This window comes from Panthera tigris, chromosome B3, assembly GCF_018350195.1.
Source record: "Panthera tigris isolate Pti1 chromosome B3, P.tigris_Pti1_mat1.1, whole genome shotgun sequence".
Lineage (NCBI taxonomy): Eukaryota > Metazoa > Chordata > Mammalia > Carnivora > Felidae > Panthera > Panthera tigris.
The window spans coordinates 145,870,170-145,889,335 of NC_056665.1; the positions used below are offsets into that span (position 1 = coordinate 145,870,170).

At 67.5% G+C, this 19,166-nt stretch overlaps 2 protein-coding genes across 4 annotated transcripts; both read left to right on the forward strand.

The window, feature by feature from the left end:
- The first annotated feature begins 6,866 nt into the window (after positions 1 to 6,866).
- Positions 6,867 to 8,558, forward strand: CRIP1 (cysteine rich protein 1). The gene is made up of 5 exons (XM_042990754.1): positions 6,867 to 6,987; positions 7,896 to 7,990; positions 8,065 to 8,122; positions 8,263 to 8,309; positions 8,430 to 8,558. The coding sequence occupies exons 1-4, from the start codon at positions 6,948 to 6,950 to the stop codon at positions 8,301 to 8,303; spliced, it is 234 nt and encodes a 77-aa protein (XP_042846688.1). The 5' UTR covers positions 6,867 to 6,947; the 3' UTR covers positions 8,304 to 8,309; positions 8,430 to 8,558.
- A 2,111-nt stretch (positions 8,559 to 10,669) lies between these two features.
- TEDC1 (tubulin epsilon and delta complex 1) lies at positions 10,670 to 18,559 on the forward strand. Of its 3 annotated transcripts, XM_042990757.1 has the most exons (9): positions 10,670 to 11,081; positions 11,178 to 11,256; positions 11,827 to 12,047; positions 12,313 to 12,468; positions 13,031 to 13,273; positions 13,579 to 13,677; positions 16,097 to 16,183; positions 16,579 to 16,746; positions 16,850 to 18,559. In XM_042990757.1, exons 1-9 carry the CDS (start codon positions 10,941 to 10,943, stop codon positions 17,171 to 17,173), a joined length of 1,518 nt encoding a protein of 505 aa, XP_042846691.1. In that variant the 5' UTR covers positions 10,670 to 10,940; the 3' UTR covers positions 17,174 to 18,559. The 3 variants fall into 3 exon arrangements, with proteins under 3 accessions (XP_042846691.1, XP_042846692.1, XP_042846689.1); XM_042990758.1 differs by lacking the exon at positions 13,031 to 13,273; XM_042990755.1 differs by lacking the exon at positions 13,031 to 13,273 and having other exon boundaries at positions 10,872 to 11,081; positions 11,845 to 12,047.
- The last annotated feature ends 607 nt before the right edge of the window (positions 18,560 to 19,166 follow it).

Genomic DNA, 19,166 nt, shown 5'->3' on the forward strand with positions numbered 1-19,166 from the left:
TCCATCCATCAGGGCGGGGTCTGCCTTGGGACAGAGAGCCAAGGGCATGGCACATGGGGGAAAGGGGGCAGGTGATGGGAGGACGGTCCTCTCTAGGAGTGCAGGAGCTGGGGAGTAGGCAGAGGCAAGGTGGGCCTTCAGGACCCAGCCTGGAAGTGCGGTGGCTTGGATGGGGAGGGGGTGTGGTCAGCATCAGTGGGGGCCAAGGGACAGAACGGGGGCAGTCTGAAGGCCAGGGCTTGAGGGCTTGAGTCCCCCTGTTTGGGTGCTCCTTCCCAGCCGGTGTCCCTGTGTCCGGGTTTGCAGTGAGAGTGGAGTCACTCCTGGCCTCCCCAGGCAGCCCAGTCTCTGCCCTTTGAACCTGTCAGGAGCCCTCCCTCCTGTCTTCCTTTTTCTGCCGCTTCTGGACAGCCCAGCAGAGGGCGCACCTTCTGTTCCACTCCAGGCTCCGGCGGAAACTAGGCCGATCTACCCTGACCTGCCCCTAGCACCGCAGCCCCAGAAGCTTTGCCCTCCTCAAAGCCAGGGCATCTGGGCCCATGTGCCCTGCACCCCAGGACCAGCTCTCTGTGCCTCAACCCTTGGCACAGGGCCCCTCCCCGGCTCTCCCTCCAGTCCACCAGCTCAGACACAGCTGAGCCTGCGTGCATGCCATAGCCATTGTCCTTGGAGCGGCCATGCGTGTCCCTGGGGGTGGATCGGCCGGCTCGGGTTTCTAGCGATGCCAGGCCGTCCCATCGCACTGTGGGCAGCAGTGTCTCCTCTCACCTGGCTAGCCCTGGAATGCAGCCAGAGTGTGCAGGGCAGGTGGCCTGGGGGGGGGGGGGGGGGAGGGGCCGCTGGAGCAGGCACCCCAGGGGCAGCCAGTGTCCCCCCCCCCCGCCCCCCCAGGGCAGAGCAAGTACCACCGGGGCACTGGTGCAAACTGGGCGGAAGGCCCCCACCTGCCCCAGGCTGTGGCTCCATGGTTGGGGGGACCTTTGGGGGAGAATCCAGACTTTCTGAGCAGCACACGCTCGCCCTGGCTGCGGTGTCGGATGGGAAATTCCTGCCCTCTGCCGGGCGGGGAGCTGCTAAGGGCGCAACTTGGGCCCTCCCTCGGGAGCCTCCAGTGGAAACTATGTGGGGAGGAGAGGGGGTGGGCGGCGCGCCGTTTCCCCAAACCCGGGGCGGAGGGGGCTCTGGGTGGGTGAAAGCCCGCCTGGCAGCGCGGGGGCGAGGGTGCCGGGACCGCCTCGGGGAAGGTCGACTGCGGCCCGCCTTGGGACGCAGCGGCCCCCAGCTCCCGGGGCCGGCCGGGAAAGCGCGTCCCATTTCCTGCGGGCGGAGCAGGACTCGCCGCCTTGTTTGTTTCCAAGGGGTTGCCATGGAAACCGGGCGGTGCCGCTACCACTGGTCTCCGCGCGCGTCGCTAGGCGCGTCGTTGTGACAACGGTGTGACAGCGGTGCCCCCGCGCGGCCGCGGCCTTCTCGATGGCACCGGCTCCAGGAAGCCCCCCAGCAAGTCAGGTGCCTCCTCCGTCGTCCACGGCCCCGGACGCTCCCGCAAGATGCGGGAGAGGCGGCAATGGGCCTGTGTGCCCGGGTGTGCCGCCTTCTCCACTTCCCCTTGCCTGACCTCCACCGCCGCCGCCCCGCCCTCCATTCGGTGCCGGCCAGGGAGGCGGCCCTGAGATGCCATCTAACAGCCTCCTTCCCCGTCCAGAGCCCAGGGCTGCACATGGCGCGGGGGCCTCCTTCACCATCCTCCTCCCCAGCTGCACCCCACCTCCTGCCAGTCCAGTCTTCCCCGGCTTGGGAAGGCTAGGCCCCTGCAAGGTCGCATGCCTTCCACCCCCTACGTGGGCCAGTGTGGCCCTGGCTGCTGTCACCAGGCAGGCATCCCGGGGTGGGGCCAGGGGCGGGGGGCTGCTCTGCCTGCACCTCCCTCTGTCCCCACTTCGCTGAGGTCCAGACCCTAGGTTCCCATGTCCTGGATGCCCAGCACCTCTCCCTCCAGGCCCCGCCCAGCTTCCCCCCTGGGTCAGTGACCCCCAGCATCAGCCCTAGGCAGCCCTTCCCCTGCTAGAGGCTCCCTGAGAACCCCACCCAGCCCAGGCCAGCCTCCCTGAATTTCTTAGGACTGGCGGAGGGGGGACTGACTCCCTCCCATCCCTGGGTCCAAGCAGCAGCTCACTGACCCCCAGCTGTGGCTCCAGGGGCTGAGTGTCAAGAAATCAGCAAGGGCCGATGACCCTGGCTCTGGGCTGCTGGGGGCTGGGCCAGGTGAAGACTGGCGGGGGACCAGGGCAGCCAGGTGTGGACAGCACATTTTCCCAGGGCTTGGCTGCCCTCTGGCAGTGGTGAGGAGGGGCTCGGCCGGCTGCCGGACCTGAGAGGCTGGAATTTGAGGCGGTTCTGCATGGTCTTTGGCTCCCGGACATAGATTCTTGGAACAAGGCTCAGCCTTCGGGGGAAGGGAGGGTCACCCCATCTGTCCAGACTGTCGACTCCAGTCGAGGTAGGGCTGACTGAGGGAGCTCAAGGCCACGTGTGCCCCCCATCCTCTCTGCATGCCGCCTCTGCTTCCAGGAGAGGAGGACAGGAGCTGCCCTCTCACCTGGTCTGGGGGGTCCTGGGTGGACAGGAGCCAAGTCCTGGGAAAGTGCAGTGTCTGATCCCTTCTCTTGCCTCGGGGCAAGGAAGGTCCCTCGAAGGCCCAGCAGGCCCACTCTGGGGCAGAACCTCAGAGCAGACTGGGGGGTCCCGGGGGACAAGCTGCTGAAAATAGGCCCTGGGAACGTCTGAGTGTCCGTGACTCAGCTGAGCCTGGGGGAGGGGGGGAGACCCTGGAGAGGGAGCCAGCAGTTGCCCTGGGGCATTTGGCCCTTCAGCCCTAGGAAGGGACATCCTTGTCCATATTGAGGAAGGGGCCTGGAGGCCAGGGCACGGGGTGGGGGCTTCAAGGATGGTGGGGGGAGGCCAGAGCACGTGCCACAGAAAACAGCGGGAGAGAGTGCAGGGGTGCTGTCCAGCTTGAGGGGCAGAGCTTTCCCAGTGGGTGAGGGTGGCTGGCCCCAGGCAGGGACTCCTCAGTGGTCACTGGCTCTCAGGTGCCTGGAGCCCAGCACTGCTGTGGAGGTACATCGGGGCCCTCTTGGGAATCGTCCTGCAGGGCAACGTCCCTCCTGGTTCCCATCTGGGTCCCCAGCCAAGCTTGGGTGGTGCATGAACAGCCAAGGGCATGGGGGTGTGCAGACAGAAGGTGAACATGGCCTCAGCTGATGCACCCAGAGCCCCACAGCCGCCTCCCACAGGTCTTTGGGCCCCGGGGTGCCCTCATGCTGTCCCTGTGCCAGGCAGGATGTTGTGGGCACAGAGGCAGCCTGGGGCAAGTGGCTGGGTTGCTCTGTGTTCCTGTCCTGGCCACTTTGTCCCTCATGCTCCAGACACAGCCCCTGTGCCTGCTGGTAGCACTAGGGGGCAAAGTGGGGGAAGGCTACACCTTGGGGTGTATTAGGGGGCTTACTGTGTCCTCCATTTGTTTGGGAAACAAATGCAAACAGCACCCCCAAAACAGTGGGGCAAGGGGTAGGCGGCTGAGCAAGGCAGATTTGGGTCTGGAACTGGCCCCTGGGCCAGGTCAGTGCCCCTCGCCCACAGGTGCCCCCTGAGCCAGGTGAGCTGATGGAAGTAGGATGTCTTGCACCTGGTGGGGCCCAGGTCTCCGGCGAGCTGTCAGGGCCCTGACCCGTACCCAGCCGAGCCTCAGACGGAGGCTGAGGTACAGACTCTGGGGGGAGGCACGATCTCCTCCAGGAGGTGTGGGCGGCTGCTGGTGCGGGGCTCCCATCCCCTCAGGTGGGCAAGATGGGTAGGGAGCCGAAGGGAATTGGAGGAGCATTGCCAGCCTGTGGCTGAAGATTTGAGAGGGTTCCAGCGAGCGTGTGTGTGTGTGTGTGTGTGTGTGTGTGTGTGTGTCTGTCTGATGTCTGGAAAAACTGCTGTGTACCAGTTAGAGGGCGAGGCACATGGCCCTTGGCTACTTTTGGCATTCCCCCCCCCCCCGCCCCCGCCCCCGCAGCCCTGTGACCATGGCAACAGGAAATAACAGCAGAGAAAGCTAGCCGGAACCTCACCACCCCAGGGATGGTACTCTCTCATGCTCCCCCATGGTGGGAGGGGCTGGAGTCACAGCGTGTGGGTGGGGGGCATCCCAGGGGCAGGGTGGGTGGACAGGTGGGCAGAGCTGGCTCCTGGCCCCACCTGCCTGGAGCCTTAAGGTGGTGCTGTGGGCCGGACAGAAACCTGGGGAGGCAGCTGGGGTACCCGGACAAGTGCACTCACACAGTGATGCCCGTGGGCACCGGGACAGAGGTGGGTGCTTCCGGGCTCCCTGTGGGGCTCACTGCACCCCTCTAGCACATCACCCTGGTAGGGGTGGAGGCAGCCCTGCCCTGGAGCCCCAGGCCTCCACCCAGCACATGCCGCACATCCATGCAGGGCAGTCTTCTCAGGAAGCTGCTGGTGCTACGAGCAACATGTGTGTGACCAGAGCCCCATGACGCACTGTGACAGCCCCCCCCCCCCCAACCAGTGGGCCTCGGGCCCTTCCCGCAGCCCCTGCCTCTCTGGGCCTCTCTGGCCTGTCTACATTTCTGTCCCCTGCTGTGTGTGTTTCTGTGCGCTCATCCCCCCCCACCCTTGCTCTTCCCCATCCCGGCCTCTTTCCAGATCCCGGAGCCAGGAGATGAGGGAAGTCAGGATCCACCCTAGTGACCCTATCTGTCTGCAGCAGCATCTGGCGCAGGCCAGGGAGACACCAAAGGATGGGATGGGGGGGTGGAGGAGGTCGGGCTGGTGGCCTTACCTCTGGAAACCGTGCCCAAGTGCCCCAGCGCTGGGCAGGGAGGGCCACGGGCCCAGACGTGGCAGTGAGTGTGGAGGCTTCACGGCTGGAGCAGGCCAGCATCGATGGGTGGGAGTCCGGGGCTCCGGTGGTGCGTGGTGTGCACCCCCACTCCTGGGGGCAGCAGCCAGCCAGCCGCTGAGCGTTTAGCGATGTGGTGCAAGCCTTGCAGGCCCCAGGGCTCCCAGAGTCCCAGCCGGGGGCAGAACTGTGGTCTCAGAAAGGGGGTCTCGGGGAGGAGGGGGTGACGCAGGGAAGCATGAGGGGCAGGACGTGAGGGTGTGGGAGCTAGTGTGCCCTACTCACCGAGGGCTCACTCTGGAGGTGGCCTCCGTGGCCCTGCATCCCTGGCCGCTGCCACCCTTACCCCAAGCCAGGCCTCTTTTGGGGGGCAGAGGGCGGGCCCTGTGGGGTGCGGGTGGGGGCACCCATGGTTTCCCTCCTCCCTCCCAGTGCCAGGCCGGAGGCCTATGGTGGGGAGGTGGGCTTCAGGGAGGGTGATGTTGGAGTCGCTGAGTGCCTGTGGGGAGGCCAGGAGCCCCTGGGTCCTGTCAGAGGATGGTCTCCAGCCCCTTCCAAGAAGATGGGGCCTGGATAGGCCCAGGGTGGTTTGGTGTTGAGAGATGGGTGTGTCAGCAGATGAGGAGGAGGGTGGTAGCCTAAGGGAGGGACATGGGCAACCCGGAGAAAGGGAGGAAGGGTGGGGCGCTGGGGGGCCGGGGCGGGGGGAGGGGCTGGGGCGCTGGGGGTCCTGAGGTCTTGGACGTCGGGGCCAAGGCGGGGAGGGGGCTGCGGCGCTGGGGGGCCAAGGGGCTGGGGCCTCGACAGGGGGCTGGAGCTTAGCTGAGGAGCCAAGAAACCGGGTGTGGCCGGGGGAGGATCCGCTGAGCAGGCAGAGGGGACAGGCCCCCTTCCCCCGCCCCCAGCAGAGAGGACTGTGGCCAGGGTGCCAGTGGCCAGGAGGGAATGGCCCAGCGGGCAGGGACTTCCTAAGGGGACATGGAGGCCGGGACCCCAGCCAGGCTGAAGCCTAGGTCTGGGCTGAAAGGCGGCTGGGAGACCCCACCAGCCCCCTGGACACTTCCCACTCCCAGGGTGGGTGGAGTAGGACGGTCTCCACCTGGCACCGGCCCGCACTTGCCCTGGGCGTAGGACTTGAACCACTCCCGTCGTGCGCTCTCGTGCTCTTCCCGCAGAGATAAGGAGCCCTTCCGGCAGAGATGCCCTGTGCGTGGCCGCGCCCACCCCCGCGCTCACACTGGTCACTGTTACCGCGGAGGGGAGGGAGGGGACGTCCCGTCTCGAAGTCCCCTCTTCCAAATTTCCCGGGCTGCTGTCCAATGGACTTCCCAGGCAGCGGCGGGGGCGGAGGGCTCGCAGAGGCCGGGATGTCCCTTGGGCGTGGGGGGCTGGGGAGGGGTGGGCGTCCTAGCTCCGCGTGTGATGAAGGCCGGAGGGGAGATTCACGGGGGGAGGGGCTACAAGGCTGAGACGTCGCTGGTCCCCAACCCTCTGTCTGGGAGAGGGTCGGGTCAAAGTGTGTGGGGAGAAGGAAGTCCGCACACGCTGGTTTGCATCTATTTGCATTTTATCGGTGACTCCCTGGATCCCAGCTATCTGGGGCTCGGAGGACTGGTGTCGGAGGACTGGGGACGGGGGCTGGGCCGCTGGGGGGCCGGGGCTTCCTGGCCCTGGGGACCCCCTTCCCTAGATCCTGGACCCTGGGCAAGGGGCGGGGCAGTAGCCCCCGGAGGAGCCCCGCCCCTTCAGCGCATCCCCAGGGATCCCGTGCGCTCCTTGAACCGCCCCCCTACCCCGTCGTCGGTTAGGCCTGATGCTGCCTGAAGGCGGGGGTGGACCAGATGACCTTTCTTGGCTGGTTGGCCTGGAATCCAAGTCCACGGGTCCAAATCCTGGACTCAGGGGGCGGGGCTCGAGGGGCAGGTCCCAAAGGGGCGGGGTCTTGGGGTCCCTGAAAGGCGCACACCCCGCGGGACCCACCCAGTCCGGCTCTCCTGTCTGCTCCTGACCGGTCGTTCACGCCTGACCCCTTGCCGCCATGCCCAAGTGCCCCAAGTGCGACAAGGAAGTGTACTTTGGTGAGCGCACCCCTCCCGCCCCCTGCCCCCCCGCCCCCCGCCCCGGCCCACTCCCGGCCGGGACCGCGGTGCACCCAGGGACTACGAACAGGGCTTCTCCGGAGGGCTGGGCGCGCTGGGGACCCTGGGGCAGCGTTGCCGGGAGCCCACACTTCAGCCCTGCCGGCGACGGCTTGGGTATGCGGATCAGGACCCCTGTGTGGGGTGGCCCGAGGTCTCTGCTGATTCGGCGTCTCTGGCCCGCTCTCTTTCCTTCGGTCCCGCTGGGTCTCCCCGATTCTGGGTTCCCCCTTCTTTGGGTCTCCCTGACTCTGGGACTCCCCGTCGCCGGATCTCCCCAACCGTCCCGTTCCCCCTCGGCGCGCCCTGGGCGGGGACCGCGCCGCCAAGGAAGAAACGCTGCGCTCTGGCCGCCCCTCCCATAGCTAAGTAGAAACAGACGCGGAAACCGGCGCCCGGGGCGCGATCCCGGGCGCGCTCACACCCCGGGTGCCGCCTCCCTGCCCCGCGCCCCGGGGCCCCCCCAGGAGAGAGGCGGGAGGAAGTGGGAAGGGTCTCCCCCGCCTTCGCCCCGGAGAAGGGCGCCTGCAGGCCCCATCTCCGACCACCCCCGCAGGTCACCCAGGCCCCCCACCCTGGCCCTGGAGGCTTCTTCCTGCAGCTCCACGCAGCGCCCCCTGCCGTTTGTTTGGCTGGACACGCCTAGGGGACTGGGGGTGCCCCTCCCCACCCACGGGCACGGAGGCCAGCTGAGACCCTGGGTGGGCCACCAGGCGGGCTGGGTGAGACCATGAGCAGAAGGAGCTGGAGAAGGCTGTTACTCTAGGCTGTTATGTTAGCAGACGGGTGTGCCCTGTGGCCCCAGAGCAATGTCTTACAGTAGGGGAGGGGTGTATGTACCTCTGCAGCCGAACGGGTGACCTCTCTGGGGAAGGACTGGCACCGGCCTTGCCTGAAGTGTGAGAAATGCGGAAAGACGCTGACATCGGGGGGCCACGCTGAGGTAGGTGGGGCCCGGAGGGCAGTGGCGGGCGCAGGGTGAGGGGTGACAGCCCCTCATGGCCCTTGTCTTTGCAGCATGAAGGCAAGCCCTACTGCAACCACCCCTGCTACGCCGCCATGTTCGGGCCCAAAGGTACGCTTCCTACGCATGGCCCCTGAGCTGCCTTCCGCCTCCCCCCAGCCTCCCCAGCACCTCCCCCCCCGCCCCCCCCGCCCCCCCCCCCCCCCCCCCCCCCCCCCCCCCCCGTAACCTGCCTACTCTTTTCTCTGCAGGCTTTGGGCGGGGTGGCGCTGAGAGTCACACTTTCAAATAAACCCAGGTACACCCCCATCCCCCAGCGCAGACCCTCAGCCCTTCGGGATGGTCCCTGCACTCCCGGGTGAGGCCTGACTGCTCACTGGACCTGCACTCACTTCTGTCCTCTGACCTCTCTGCGCAGGTCGTGGAAACGCTGTCCCTGGCTGTCCACTGGGCCACTGCCCTTCCAGGCCGATTCCAGGCCTTATCCCCAGGCACCCGGGGCTCCCCTGTAGTCTCCCTTGCCCTCAATAAAGCTGAGCACTCAGAAGCCCTGCCTCTGTGTGTGTGTGTGTGTGTGTGTACATGCCCGCAGAGTGCACTGACAGGGTGACAGGGGGTGGTTCAAGGGAGCCGCCGCTGGGGGTTCTGACTCCTGGCCCTGCCAGGAGCCCTGCTCTTCCTGCTGTGCTGTTCCCCGGGGCTGCCACAAGGCTGAAGCTTCCTCTGCAAGGCAGGTGGCTGGCCACCCTGGAAGGCCCCGTGGTGGCTCAGCTCCCCAGCTCCCAGGCCCCCTAATGCCCCCTCGGTTCAGGGATGGGGCTAAGGGTGGGTCAACAGGTCAGCGGGAACATGAGGCCTGGTAGTCGGTTGATGGTGGCCACAGGGTGAATCAGCTGTGCTCAAGCTGGTTCCGTTTTTTGAGAAGCTTTCGGGGCCTTGTGGTGGGGAGTCCTCGCCTGCTCTCTCCACTTCCTGCCCACCCTTGTCTCCATTCCCCACCTGCCTTGGTGGACCAGGCCAGCCACGTTCCTGCAGGGGCATCTGCCTGGACAGCACCGCCCCTCTTTTTGTACACCCTCCCTCCAGAGTAGCAAGTAGCCAGCGGCCAAGTGGGGAATTTGAGGACTAGCTGGGCAGTGGATAGTTGGGGGCTTTCTGGAAATGCCCATGTCAGTTCTGGCAGCAGCTGCAGACTGGACCACACTTGGAGCCCTCCTCATTACCCCCACTGGCCATTCAGTCTCCAGTCCTGGCAGAGGGCCACCGCTCCCAGGCCTTGGCCCTACCCAGGCCTTGCAGGGCTGAGCTGGACGGGCTGTTGGGGGCCTCAAGGGCTTCGTGTAGGGTGTGTGTGTGTGTTGGGGGGGGGGGCGTTGTTGGGTGGCTCACAGAGCGCCAAAGGGTGGGAGCCATAGTGCATCTGGTGGGGAGGGGGTGGGAGAGAACAGATGGTGCTAAGGTGAGGCGGGGTTTCTCAGCACAGTGGAAGGGTGGGGGTGGGGCTGAATCTGAGATTCAGCAGTGTCTTGTGCCACAGTGAGGAGTGGGGGTACCCCGGAAAATCTGGGCCAAGTGCCGGGGGGGGGGGCAGCGCTGCCCCCGTGTAGCCCACAGCCAGGTGGGACAGTTGAAGGGATGAGGCCTGCCGCCAGAGGGGGCCTGACCAGGCCAGGACGCAGGAGAGCACTTCAGGTGGCACGCTCAGAGAGAAGACCCGCTGGGCTGGGCGGGTGGCTCAGGGGTGTGGTCTTTATTTTGATGGCCGCAGGGCGCTACGCCTGGCTCAGCAGAGTGGCCTGCCTGCGGGACCCGGCGCGGCGAAGCTGGGGGACCGGCAGTAGTGTCCCCTCCCGCGGGGCAGGTGACCGGCTCCGCGACGGTGTGTGGGGTGGGGATGGAACACAGGCCAAGGAGCGGGCCGCGCGGGAGAGAGGGAGGAGGGCAAAGGTGGGGACCTGGGGCGCCGGACCCGCCGCCGACGCACTTCCTGCGGGCGTGGCCCCCGCCGGGGGGTGGGGGGAGGTGGAGGAAGCGTAGGAGGGTGGCGTGGGCAGGGCGAGGATCGGAGGGCTGGTGGCTCCGTCCTCCCGACCTCTTCGCTGAGGTGTAATTCACGTGCCACACGTACAAAATTCGCCCGTGCCGTCCGTCAGCTCTAACCGATGTGCAGGGTTCTACAGCCGCCCCGCGTGCCCGCGCGCGCCACCTGCTGTGTGGGGCGTTTCCTACGCGCACCGTGGACACGCGACAGCGCTGCGCGCCCGGCGCCTTTCACGAGACGGGGCGTCCGTGTGCACTGCCGGGCTCTGCGACCGCGGGCGAGCGCTTCGCTGCCCTCCCTGGCACCGCGTCCTCGGCCGCTCCTATGCGGCGGCGGAAGGAGACTTCCTGGGTGCAGAACAGCGAGGCCGGGAGGACCGGGCCGGGGTCCGGGTGTAGGTTTGGGGTGGGAAGGGGGCCGCCCGCATCCCGCGGGAACCCCTGGTGAGCGGGCCGGCCGGGCTCGCGGAGGCACAGGGACGCCCGCGAGGGTCGGCGGCGCCTGTCTGCGTTGCGCTCCCGGCCGGAGCGCGGCCCAAAGCCCTCCGCGGGTTGCTAGGCTGCCATTTGGCGCTAAGATGGGTGAGGCGCTGATTGGTGGGGTCTGGACGAGGCGGGTGTCGGGTGTCGCAGCGACTGGGCCGCAAAAAGCGTACCCCGGAGCTGCCGTCGCCAATTGGCCCCGAGAGCACCGGAAGTGCCTGCGCACTGGACAGAAGAGACTGCACTCAAAGGCCGGGGGCACCGCTCATTGGGCCGACGCTGGAGGCTTGTCTCGACCCGTTGGGTGATTGGGCGTGGGCCTAGCAGAGACGGCACCGGCGCGGTGATTGGACGCTGGGACCCAGCGGCCGCGGCGCGCAATCCGGGGAAAGTCAGTGCAAGCTGCATGGGACGGCGGCGGCGCAGGGTGGACCGGGGAGCCGCGGTCGGGGCCTTGCCCGAGGCCATCGCCGCGCTGAGTCGGACGCTGCCCGCTGGGCCCAGCCCCGAGATCTTCCGCCGCGCCAAGTTCGACCGTCCGGAGGCGGTGAGGCCCGCGGGGCAGGGGGCCGGGTCGGCAGGAGCCGGGGAGGACGCGGGGTGGCGGCCGGCCCAGCTGACTGTCGCTCTTCGATCCCCGCAGGCCCCGGCGCTCTGGCAGCTGCTCTTTCGCGTACTCTCGCCGCCGTCAGCCGACAGCGCCTCGGCGTCCCCAGCCCAGGGTAAGCCCCGCTCCGGCGAGGCCCTGGCTCCGCCCACTCACGCAAGTCCCGCCCCGTTAATCACGCCCCAGAGTGAGGCCCGCCCGGTGGGCCCTGGCTCCTCCCACTCGCCTCGCGGGGTCCCTCTCCTGCAAGGCCCCCTAAACGGCTAGCCCCGCCCCCTACAAGCCCCGCCCAGGTGGGCCATTGCCCCGCCCGCCCACCAGGGGCCGTCCAACTCACGCAAGCCCCTCCCCGGTCAAGCGCGTCCCAACAGTAAGCCACAACCTGTTGGCCTTCGCTCCTCCCACTCACATCACGAGGTCCGCCTCCTGTAAAGTCCCAAACTGGTTAGCCCCGCCCCCCTGGCAAGCCCCGCCTCAGGCGGGTCCCGGCTTCACCCAGTCCACCACGCTCCCAGCTCTGGCAAAGCCCCGCCCACCTCCTAAGCCGTGACCCCATTAGCCTTGGCTCTCTCATCCTGTAAGTCCCCCGATTGTCCCCTCCTAAACCTGGCCTCTGCTTGGGGGTCATGCGGGGGCCCCTAGAAGGTCTGGTGGCGCACTCCTAATGGGTGGCCTCCCTGAGCAGGCGAACCCCCATCTACAGAGGCCCAAGTCCGAGCGGTGAAGTCCGAGCTGCGCTCCCAGGGCTACCCCAGGCGGGCGCTGGCACAGCTCCCTGAGGACGGCTCCCAGGGCAGTCGCGAGCTCCTGCTGGCCTTGGCCTGGCTTCTGGCCCGCGGGCCCCTGCTCGAGCGGCTGCTGGCCCAGACCCGCGTGCGGCTGGGCGACGAGATACCCCTGTGCGAGGTGGGTGTGGGGTGAGAGGGAACGGGGCCGGATCCTGGCTGGGACCCTGGATGCGGCCTGGGACAGCCCTGTGGGGGGCGGTGTCACCCTCTCCACTGCTCTCTCCTCCTCCCCTGCCCTTCCCTTGGGGGCAGTATTGGGTGTGTGCTCACTGGACGTGGGTGTGTGGCACCCCCGAGGACCATGGCACTCATTCCAGGGGCCTCTTTTCCTGGGGTCTCCGCTGGGGGCGTGGGAGCAGGGCGTGACCCTTGTCCCTCTCTAGTGTGAAGCCCTGGCCAGGCCTGGCCCCCCTGTACCCCGTGTGGAAGCTGATGGCCCTGTGGACATACGCCACTTGCAGTGGCTGATGGGAAAGCTGCGGTTCCAGTGGCGGAAGCTGATCACCAGTCAGCAGGAGCAGTGTGCCCTCCTGGGCAAGGTACTGTCACTGGGGACTGTCCCCCGGGGACACTTACTGTCCATACTACAGGCTGGAGCCTGGCCTTTGACTGGATGTGGCCCTTCCCAAGCCTGGCTGGGAGCTGACTGGTTGGCCACTGCCCTGTGGTGGCCCAGAGCCTGAGCCCAGGGCTCCAGGTGGTCCAGGAGGGGTCACAGGGCAGGTGGAGCTAGGCATCACCGGGGCCAGGAGCCTGTGGGGTTGACTTTCCTGTGCCCGGAAGTCATCAGAGGCCTCAGACTCTGTCTCTGAGCCACGAAGTAGGCTCTGGGTGCTGTGGGAGCCGCTGCTGCCTGGGCATGTTTTGGGAAGGAAGGTACCCCCTCCTTCTGCCACATCCTGGGTGGAGGCTGATGGGCAGCGGGCGGCTTCTGTAGAGCTCCTGAAGGCCACTAAGGCTCAGCTGTGGGGCACAGGTCACCCTTACAGGTCCAGTGCAAAACCTGGGCTGAGAGGGGGTTGGGCGGGGGGCCTCAGACTCCCACCGATGTAGGGCTCCTGGATGCTGGGACCCCCCCACCCTGCACGTCTGCCCCCGCAGGGGACCTGTTCATCCCTCAGCTCTTCTCGGGAGCTGCGTCGCTCTGGCTCGGACTGGGCTCCTGGCACTCCTCCTGCTTGGGACATGGCCACGAGTGACCTCCGTGATGCCTTGGGGCCGGGCCTTGCTGGGAAGCCTTCCCTGTCCCCCAGGTCCAGACAGTCACTCTGTGTCCTTGCCGTTGTCTTCGCTGGATCTCCTAGCCTGTCCAGAGGCTGCTTCTCCCACCACACGGACCTGGCAGTCAGTGAGCTTAGAAGCAGGGATGCCCGATTCCAGTTCCGCCACACCCCTGGGAACTGGGCAGGATGGGGAACCTGTAGGCGGCACTGCCCATACCCCACTCTCTGCAGGAGCCTCCTGCAGGGCCCAGGGCCGGCTCCCCAGCGGTGCTGACTATTGTCCTGAGCCTGACCCTGGCCTGCCCTGACCACCTCGGCCAGGCATGGCCCATTTCCTTGTCTGCGAGGCAGGCCCCCAAAGCCTCACCTGGAGCTGGGAGAGGCGCCCCTTCCTACTCAGCCTGGGGTTCACGCTGCCTGTTTCAGATCCACTCATATACCCGCGGCTGCCACAGTGACCGCAGCCTTGGCCACCTGTCTGTTGCTGAGACCGAGCTGCTCAGGGACGCGGAGGGCGGCCAGCAGGTGAGGGCTGGTGCGTGTCGGTGCCGTAGGACTGCAGACGGCGTGAGGTGGTGGGGGTCGAGGTGGGGAGGGTCCTGGGAGGGAGGACCCAGGCGACCGGCTTTGAGCTGTGGGTGACTGCCCCACTCCCCATCTTGCTGGTGGGGGGTCCCAGACATGTCCTCAGGGCCTCCCCCAGCTCCCAGACCATCCGGTGTTGCAGAAATCCAGGCCACGTGGCCGTGTGTGTGCGTGTGGCTGGGCACGGTTAGCGAGAGAGGGGGGCTGGTCTAGCATGCCCCATCCTTTGCTGACTTTCTTTTCAGGAGGCCCCCGTCGGTCATTATTGTTTCCTTCCCTCAGGCTGGCATGGCCAGGACGTCCTGGGACAGGCCCAGGGCTGGCTGTCACTTGACGGTTGGGCTCTGGCTGCTCCAGAGTGTGAGGCTGGCGCTGTCCAGCCTGGGGGGCACTTGGCCAGGCAGGTGGGCTGAGGCTCAGGGCTGGTGTGGCCCCTCTTTCCAGGCCCAGCGGACCCCAGCTCGGGAGTTGTGTGCTTTCAGAGAGTTGTGCCTCCCTTTGTGGGGCTGGGGCAGCCACCGGCGGGGGCGGGGAGGCGCTTGCCAGGCCTGCAGTCCTGGCCAGCACCTGGCCAGCCCTCCCAGGCAGGGCTGCGCTCGTTCTCTGGAAGTGCTGAGGCGGTTATCTTGGCGACCTGAGGTGCCCTCGGCAAGGTCCCCTTTTACGGGTGACTCAGCGAGGCCCAGGCTTCCTGCCCTTGGTCCCTCTGGGTTGGAGCAGGGCTGAGGCTGTGCCGGCTTCAGCCAGATGTGGCCTGGGGCCCCGGTCTCTGTGGTGGTGGTGGGTGGGAGCCCGTGGCGCCCCCCCACCCCCGCCCTTGAAGCTGGGGCGTGCGGGCGCCTCTGGACTGCAGACGGCGTGAGGTCGTTGGGGGTCACGGTTGGCTTCCTCCCGAGGTTTCTGGAGGGGTTGCTGGCAGAAGCCCGGATCGGTGTATCCAAAGAGCCCGCACTCTTGGGATGGGTCCCAGAAGCTTCTGGAGTGATCTATGGTTGCTGTGTGAGTGGCCAGGCGTGCTGCGGAGTAGCTGGACAGTGAGCGTGTTGGTTACTGGCCGGGCCTGCAGCCCTTCTCATGTCCCTGTGCCTCCCCGCCTGCCCTGGCCACAGCGCGGTGGGGTGCGGCGGGGGGGTGGCTGCCTCAGGAGACTCCGGCACGGGGCCTGCACGTGGGGGGACAGTGGGGGCGTGTTGCCTCTTCCTGCTGTGCCTGCCCCTCTTCCCATAGCCTGGGAGGTGGGGAGCACCTGGGGACCGTTCCACATTCACTGTGCGTATGCGTCCAGGGACGTGGGTGCACCTGGCACCCTCTGGGCTCCAGGCCGTGCTCCCCTGGGCCCACAGAGTGGTTCTCTCTGTGCCTGGCTTTACAGCGATGGGCTGGGTCCTTGGCTTGGCATCCAAGGGCGCTGCCCACCTGACCTCCGGACCCCTGGAGCCCCAGGTTCCTGCTGCAGCAGCAAGCAGTCCCCTGGTGGCCCGGCTGGCAGCCTGTTTGCTGTTTGCAGGGGCAGAGCAGGGGTCCCTTCCCGGCCAGGGGAGACCCTGGGTCACGGGTGCCTGTCGTACAGGGCCTGTGCACTGGCCCTCCGTGAGCGGTGGCTTGTCAGAGCTCTTGTGTGGCCACCGTGCTCTGGCCCTTTGTCCTGGCCTCAGAGCGTGCTGCTGCGTTCCCAGGAAGCCCGGTGCACCTGTCTTCCGGAAGGAGCAGTGCCCGTGGCCTGGATGGTAGGCTGGTGGCTGCCTTCAGAGAGGGGCCACAGCAGGTGCAGGCCTGTGGCTTCCTGAGGGGGCAGCGGGGGCGGGATGGAGCGGGTTGGGGGGGAGGAGGCCTCAACAGCACCTCCCCGGTCGGTGGGCCCCCTGGTGGTGGAGGCCGAGGCTGGGGCAGGTGCTGCCGCGCTCCAGCGCGCGGCCACATGTTCCTGCGGGGTCTGCAGGTTTGGGGCTGCCTGAGGCGGGCAGGGGGCCGTGCGGGGTGCAGCTGGGCCCTGCATGCCGGTGCCCAGGCCCAGCCTCCGCCCTGCCTTCCTGAGGTTATACGGAGGGTTTCCCGCCCCGAGAGCCTGGCAGGCTGCCCCTTCTGGGACCTCCTCATCTGCCTACAGCCTCCCGGGTGCAGCCCCCCAGTCAGTGAGGGATGTGGGGCAGAGGACCCGAGTCGACGCTTGGGCTCAGCCCCTGACCCTGTGGGGACGGTGGGTGTCTCTGAGGCCCCAGCCTGGAGGTGGGGCTGCCGCAGGGGGGCGGCTCTGCCATTGCGGGGCCAGGGGGACTGGTGAGCACGGTGGTCGGGTGCTCGGGGCTGGGGGTCCCAGGTGGGGTTCTGACCCGGCCACGGTTTATGGTCTGCTTTGCAGCTGCTTCGGAGGCTGGAGAGCGAGAATGTGCGCCTGGAGGCAGCCCTGCGTTGGAGGCGCCAGGAGCTGGTCTTCTGGCGGTGGATGGTGTGACTGGCTCCCCTCCCTGTCCCGGCCTTGACCACGGCAGCCCCGGGGTGGGGGCGCCTTCCTAGTTCTCGGACAGGAAGAGGAGGTTGGGGGAGGCCACAGACACACGCAGCCACCAAGCTGGCTTTGCAGGCCGGCTGGCTCTGAGTCTCTGCCTCTTTGCGGATGTCTGTCTGTCCGTCACCTACCCTGCCCAGCTGCTGGGGAGCCCAGACTCCTCTGGGGTCCACAAGTCTGGGTGCCTCCCTGGCTTCCAGCTCACTGTGCCACCGGGGGGGGGGGTGGTCGCTGCCCCCGGGCCTCTATGCCCTCTGTCCCCGTTGGCTGAGGGGCTGGACCTGTGGTCGAGGCCCGGACAAGCTGCCTGCCACTCACTTGGTCTCTCTCCGCAGGACACAGTCCTGGGCACCTGCCCTCCAGAGGCCTCGCAGCCCACGTTTGTGCCGCGGATCCCCGAGCAGGGGGCTGGCGAGTGGGAGCTGGTGGCCCGCGAGCTGCAGGCCCTACAGGAGGAATTGCGGGGAGCCGCGGAGCCCCGGCGGGCAGCCTGGGAGGCCAGGGTGAGGGCTGGGGGCTGGTGTTGGGGCCGAGGGGGCCCGAAGGCCGTGTCCTGGGCAGGATGTGGCCGCCCCTGGTTCACGAGCTGCCGTCTGCCCCATGCAGGTTGGAGGCTGGGGGCCCGAGTGGAGTGCGGTGCAGCGGGCCTCACGGGAGGCCGTGGGACTCGAGCTGGCAGCTCTTCAGCGGGCCTGGGAGCGAGGTGGGGCCGCAGCCCGGCCCCACGGGCCCTGCCGGCTGGTGAAGAGTGACGCCGGAGCCTCGGGGGGCCCAGGCCTGCGGGCGGCCCAGGTGATTGAGGTGCTGAGGAGCCGGGAGGCCTGCCTGGAGGCAGTGCTGTGCCAGCTGCAGAGACAGTGTCGGCAGGAACTGGCCAGGCTGGCGGGAGCCCTGCCCGGCCTCATCTGGATCTTGCCACCCGGTCGTTGAGGCCCTGTGCCCGCCTAGAGGGGGACCTGCCCTGACCTGCCCTGGTTGGGCCTCGGAGGGGCAGATTTCAGGGTGGTGGCGGGGACGACGCAGACACAGGGCCCCAGGCATGGTCTCCCTGAGCCCTGGGGCTGTCCCCGCCTGGGGCAGAGCCCAGCCCCTTGGCTAGTAATACTGGGGGCAGGCATGACAGGCCCAGTGTGGAGTCCATGGGCCTTCAGGACCAAGAGAGGACCCAGAAATAAGTCGTAGAGACCTCTCTGCAGGGGTGAGGCTCCGTTCTGGCCCTCCCACTGCCACCCTTCCAGGTTCCTCTCTGGGGCAGGTTGGGGAGGGTCCGGTCTGTGCTCAGGCCCAGGGGAAGGGGATCCTGGGGGGTGGTTGCCGAAGCTGGGCTGGTCCAGTGCTGCCCAGGTGCTGGCGGGTCAGGCATGGCCTGCAACACGGCGTGGGCATCGGGGTCCTTCGGGGGATTGCCCCGCATGCCCCCTACACACTGTGCCCCGGGCCCCTACTGCACACCCCGCCCTGTGGGTGCCTGGTGTGTGCGTGGGGGGCAGGGACGCCGGCTGGGAGCCTGGGGGTAGGGGGCTCTGCTCCTCTCCTGGGAGCGGTGCTGGGGGTGAGGGGGAGGCCACTGTGGACAGAGGGGGCTTTGTTCCCGAGACCGGTGGGGGAGCTGGGCTCGGCCCCGACAAAGAGCCATCTGTGTCTGGGGGATGCGCCCCCAGCTTGCCGGAACAGGCCCCCTCCATCCTGGGGGCTCAGCCTCTCGGCACCCCTCACCCAGCAGGCGCAGACAGCCGCGTCCCTGCCTCCCTCGCCAGGCTCCCCTGTCCTAGGGCGGTTGAACCCCAGGCTGCTGCTGGGCGGGCCTAGGGGCCTGTCCGCGGCCTCCTGCTGCCAGCCAGTTCAGGCCCGAGGACACTTCCACGCCTGGGCCCCTCAAGAACATTCTCTCACTGGCTCTTCCTGCCTGGCTGGCATGTTGCTGGTGTTGCCTGGTCTCGGCCAGCCTGCCCCCACCCCGACCCCCGTCCCTTGGGGGCGTCGGGTTCTCCCCTCCCCACACGGCCCCCTCCCAGCTCCTCACGTGCTCCAGCTGTGGCCCAGGGCCCGCGGGGCCCCGGCCCTCCACCTGCCGCCTCAGTGTGTGAAGTCGCTTCTAGAACCCCTGCCTGCTGGGCCCTCCGCCATCCTCCTAGCCGCTGGACAGGACCCTTCCTGGAAACAAGTCACTCAAAGCTCCCTGTCCTCTGTGAGTGCCGTTGAGTCAGGACACCCATTGGCCCCCGAGAACGAATTTTAGAAGCCAAATGCAAACTCGGCGTTCTGGAGCTGTCCCTTCTCAAACTGTTCTGTGGACCCAATACAGCCCACTCGAGACCCCACGTGTGTCTGTGTGTCTGTGGGAGTTCGGCGCGGATTCTGAGAGACACGAGGTGCCACAGGCCAAGTCGGGGGGAAGCGAGGCACACTCGGTGGTCCGGGGAGCAGGCTGGGCTCTGACATTGGCTCCTACTGTTGCCGCCACGTTAGCACGCGCTTAGTGGCTCAGAAGCACAGAAGCATGGCCGCCTTCCTGTAGGCGGGGGCGCAGCCATCACGGTCCCCGGCCCCCAGCCCCGGTCAGGGACCTTAGTCCACTGCTGCACGTGACGTGCCAGGTCCGCAGGCTTGCGGCAGGGCCTGGGCGCCACCCAGCCCCCTGCGGCCCCACGGAACAGATGCAGGCCTGGCCCAGCTAGCTCGAGTACGCGGGTTCTGCCTGGGACAGGCCCGTGCTGCGGGGGCCCAGGGTTCCCCATGGAGATGTGAAGGCAGAGCAGCCTGTGGGGGCCCAGGACCCCATACTCCACTGGCCCCCATGGACGCCAGAAACTTCTGCTTATCGGAGACCCCGTAAAGACCGGGAAAGACAGGCCACGGGAGAATCCGTTGGCGACACTTGCAACCTGTGAAGAGAGGGTAGAGGAAACGGTTTTGAGGAAGA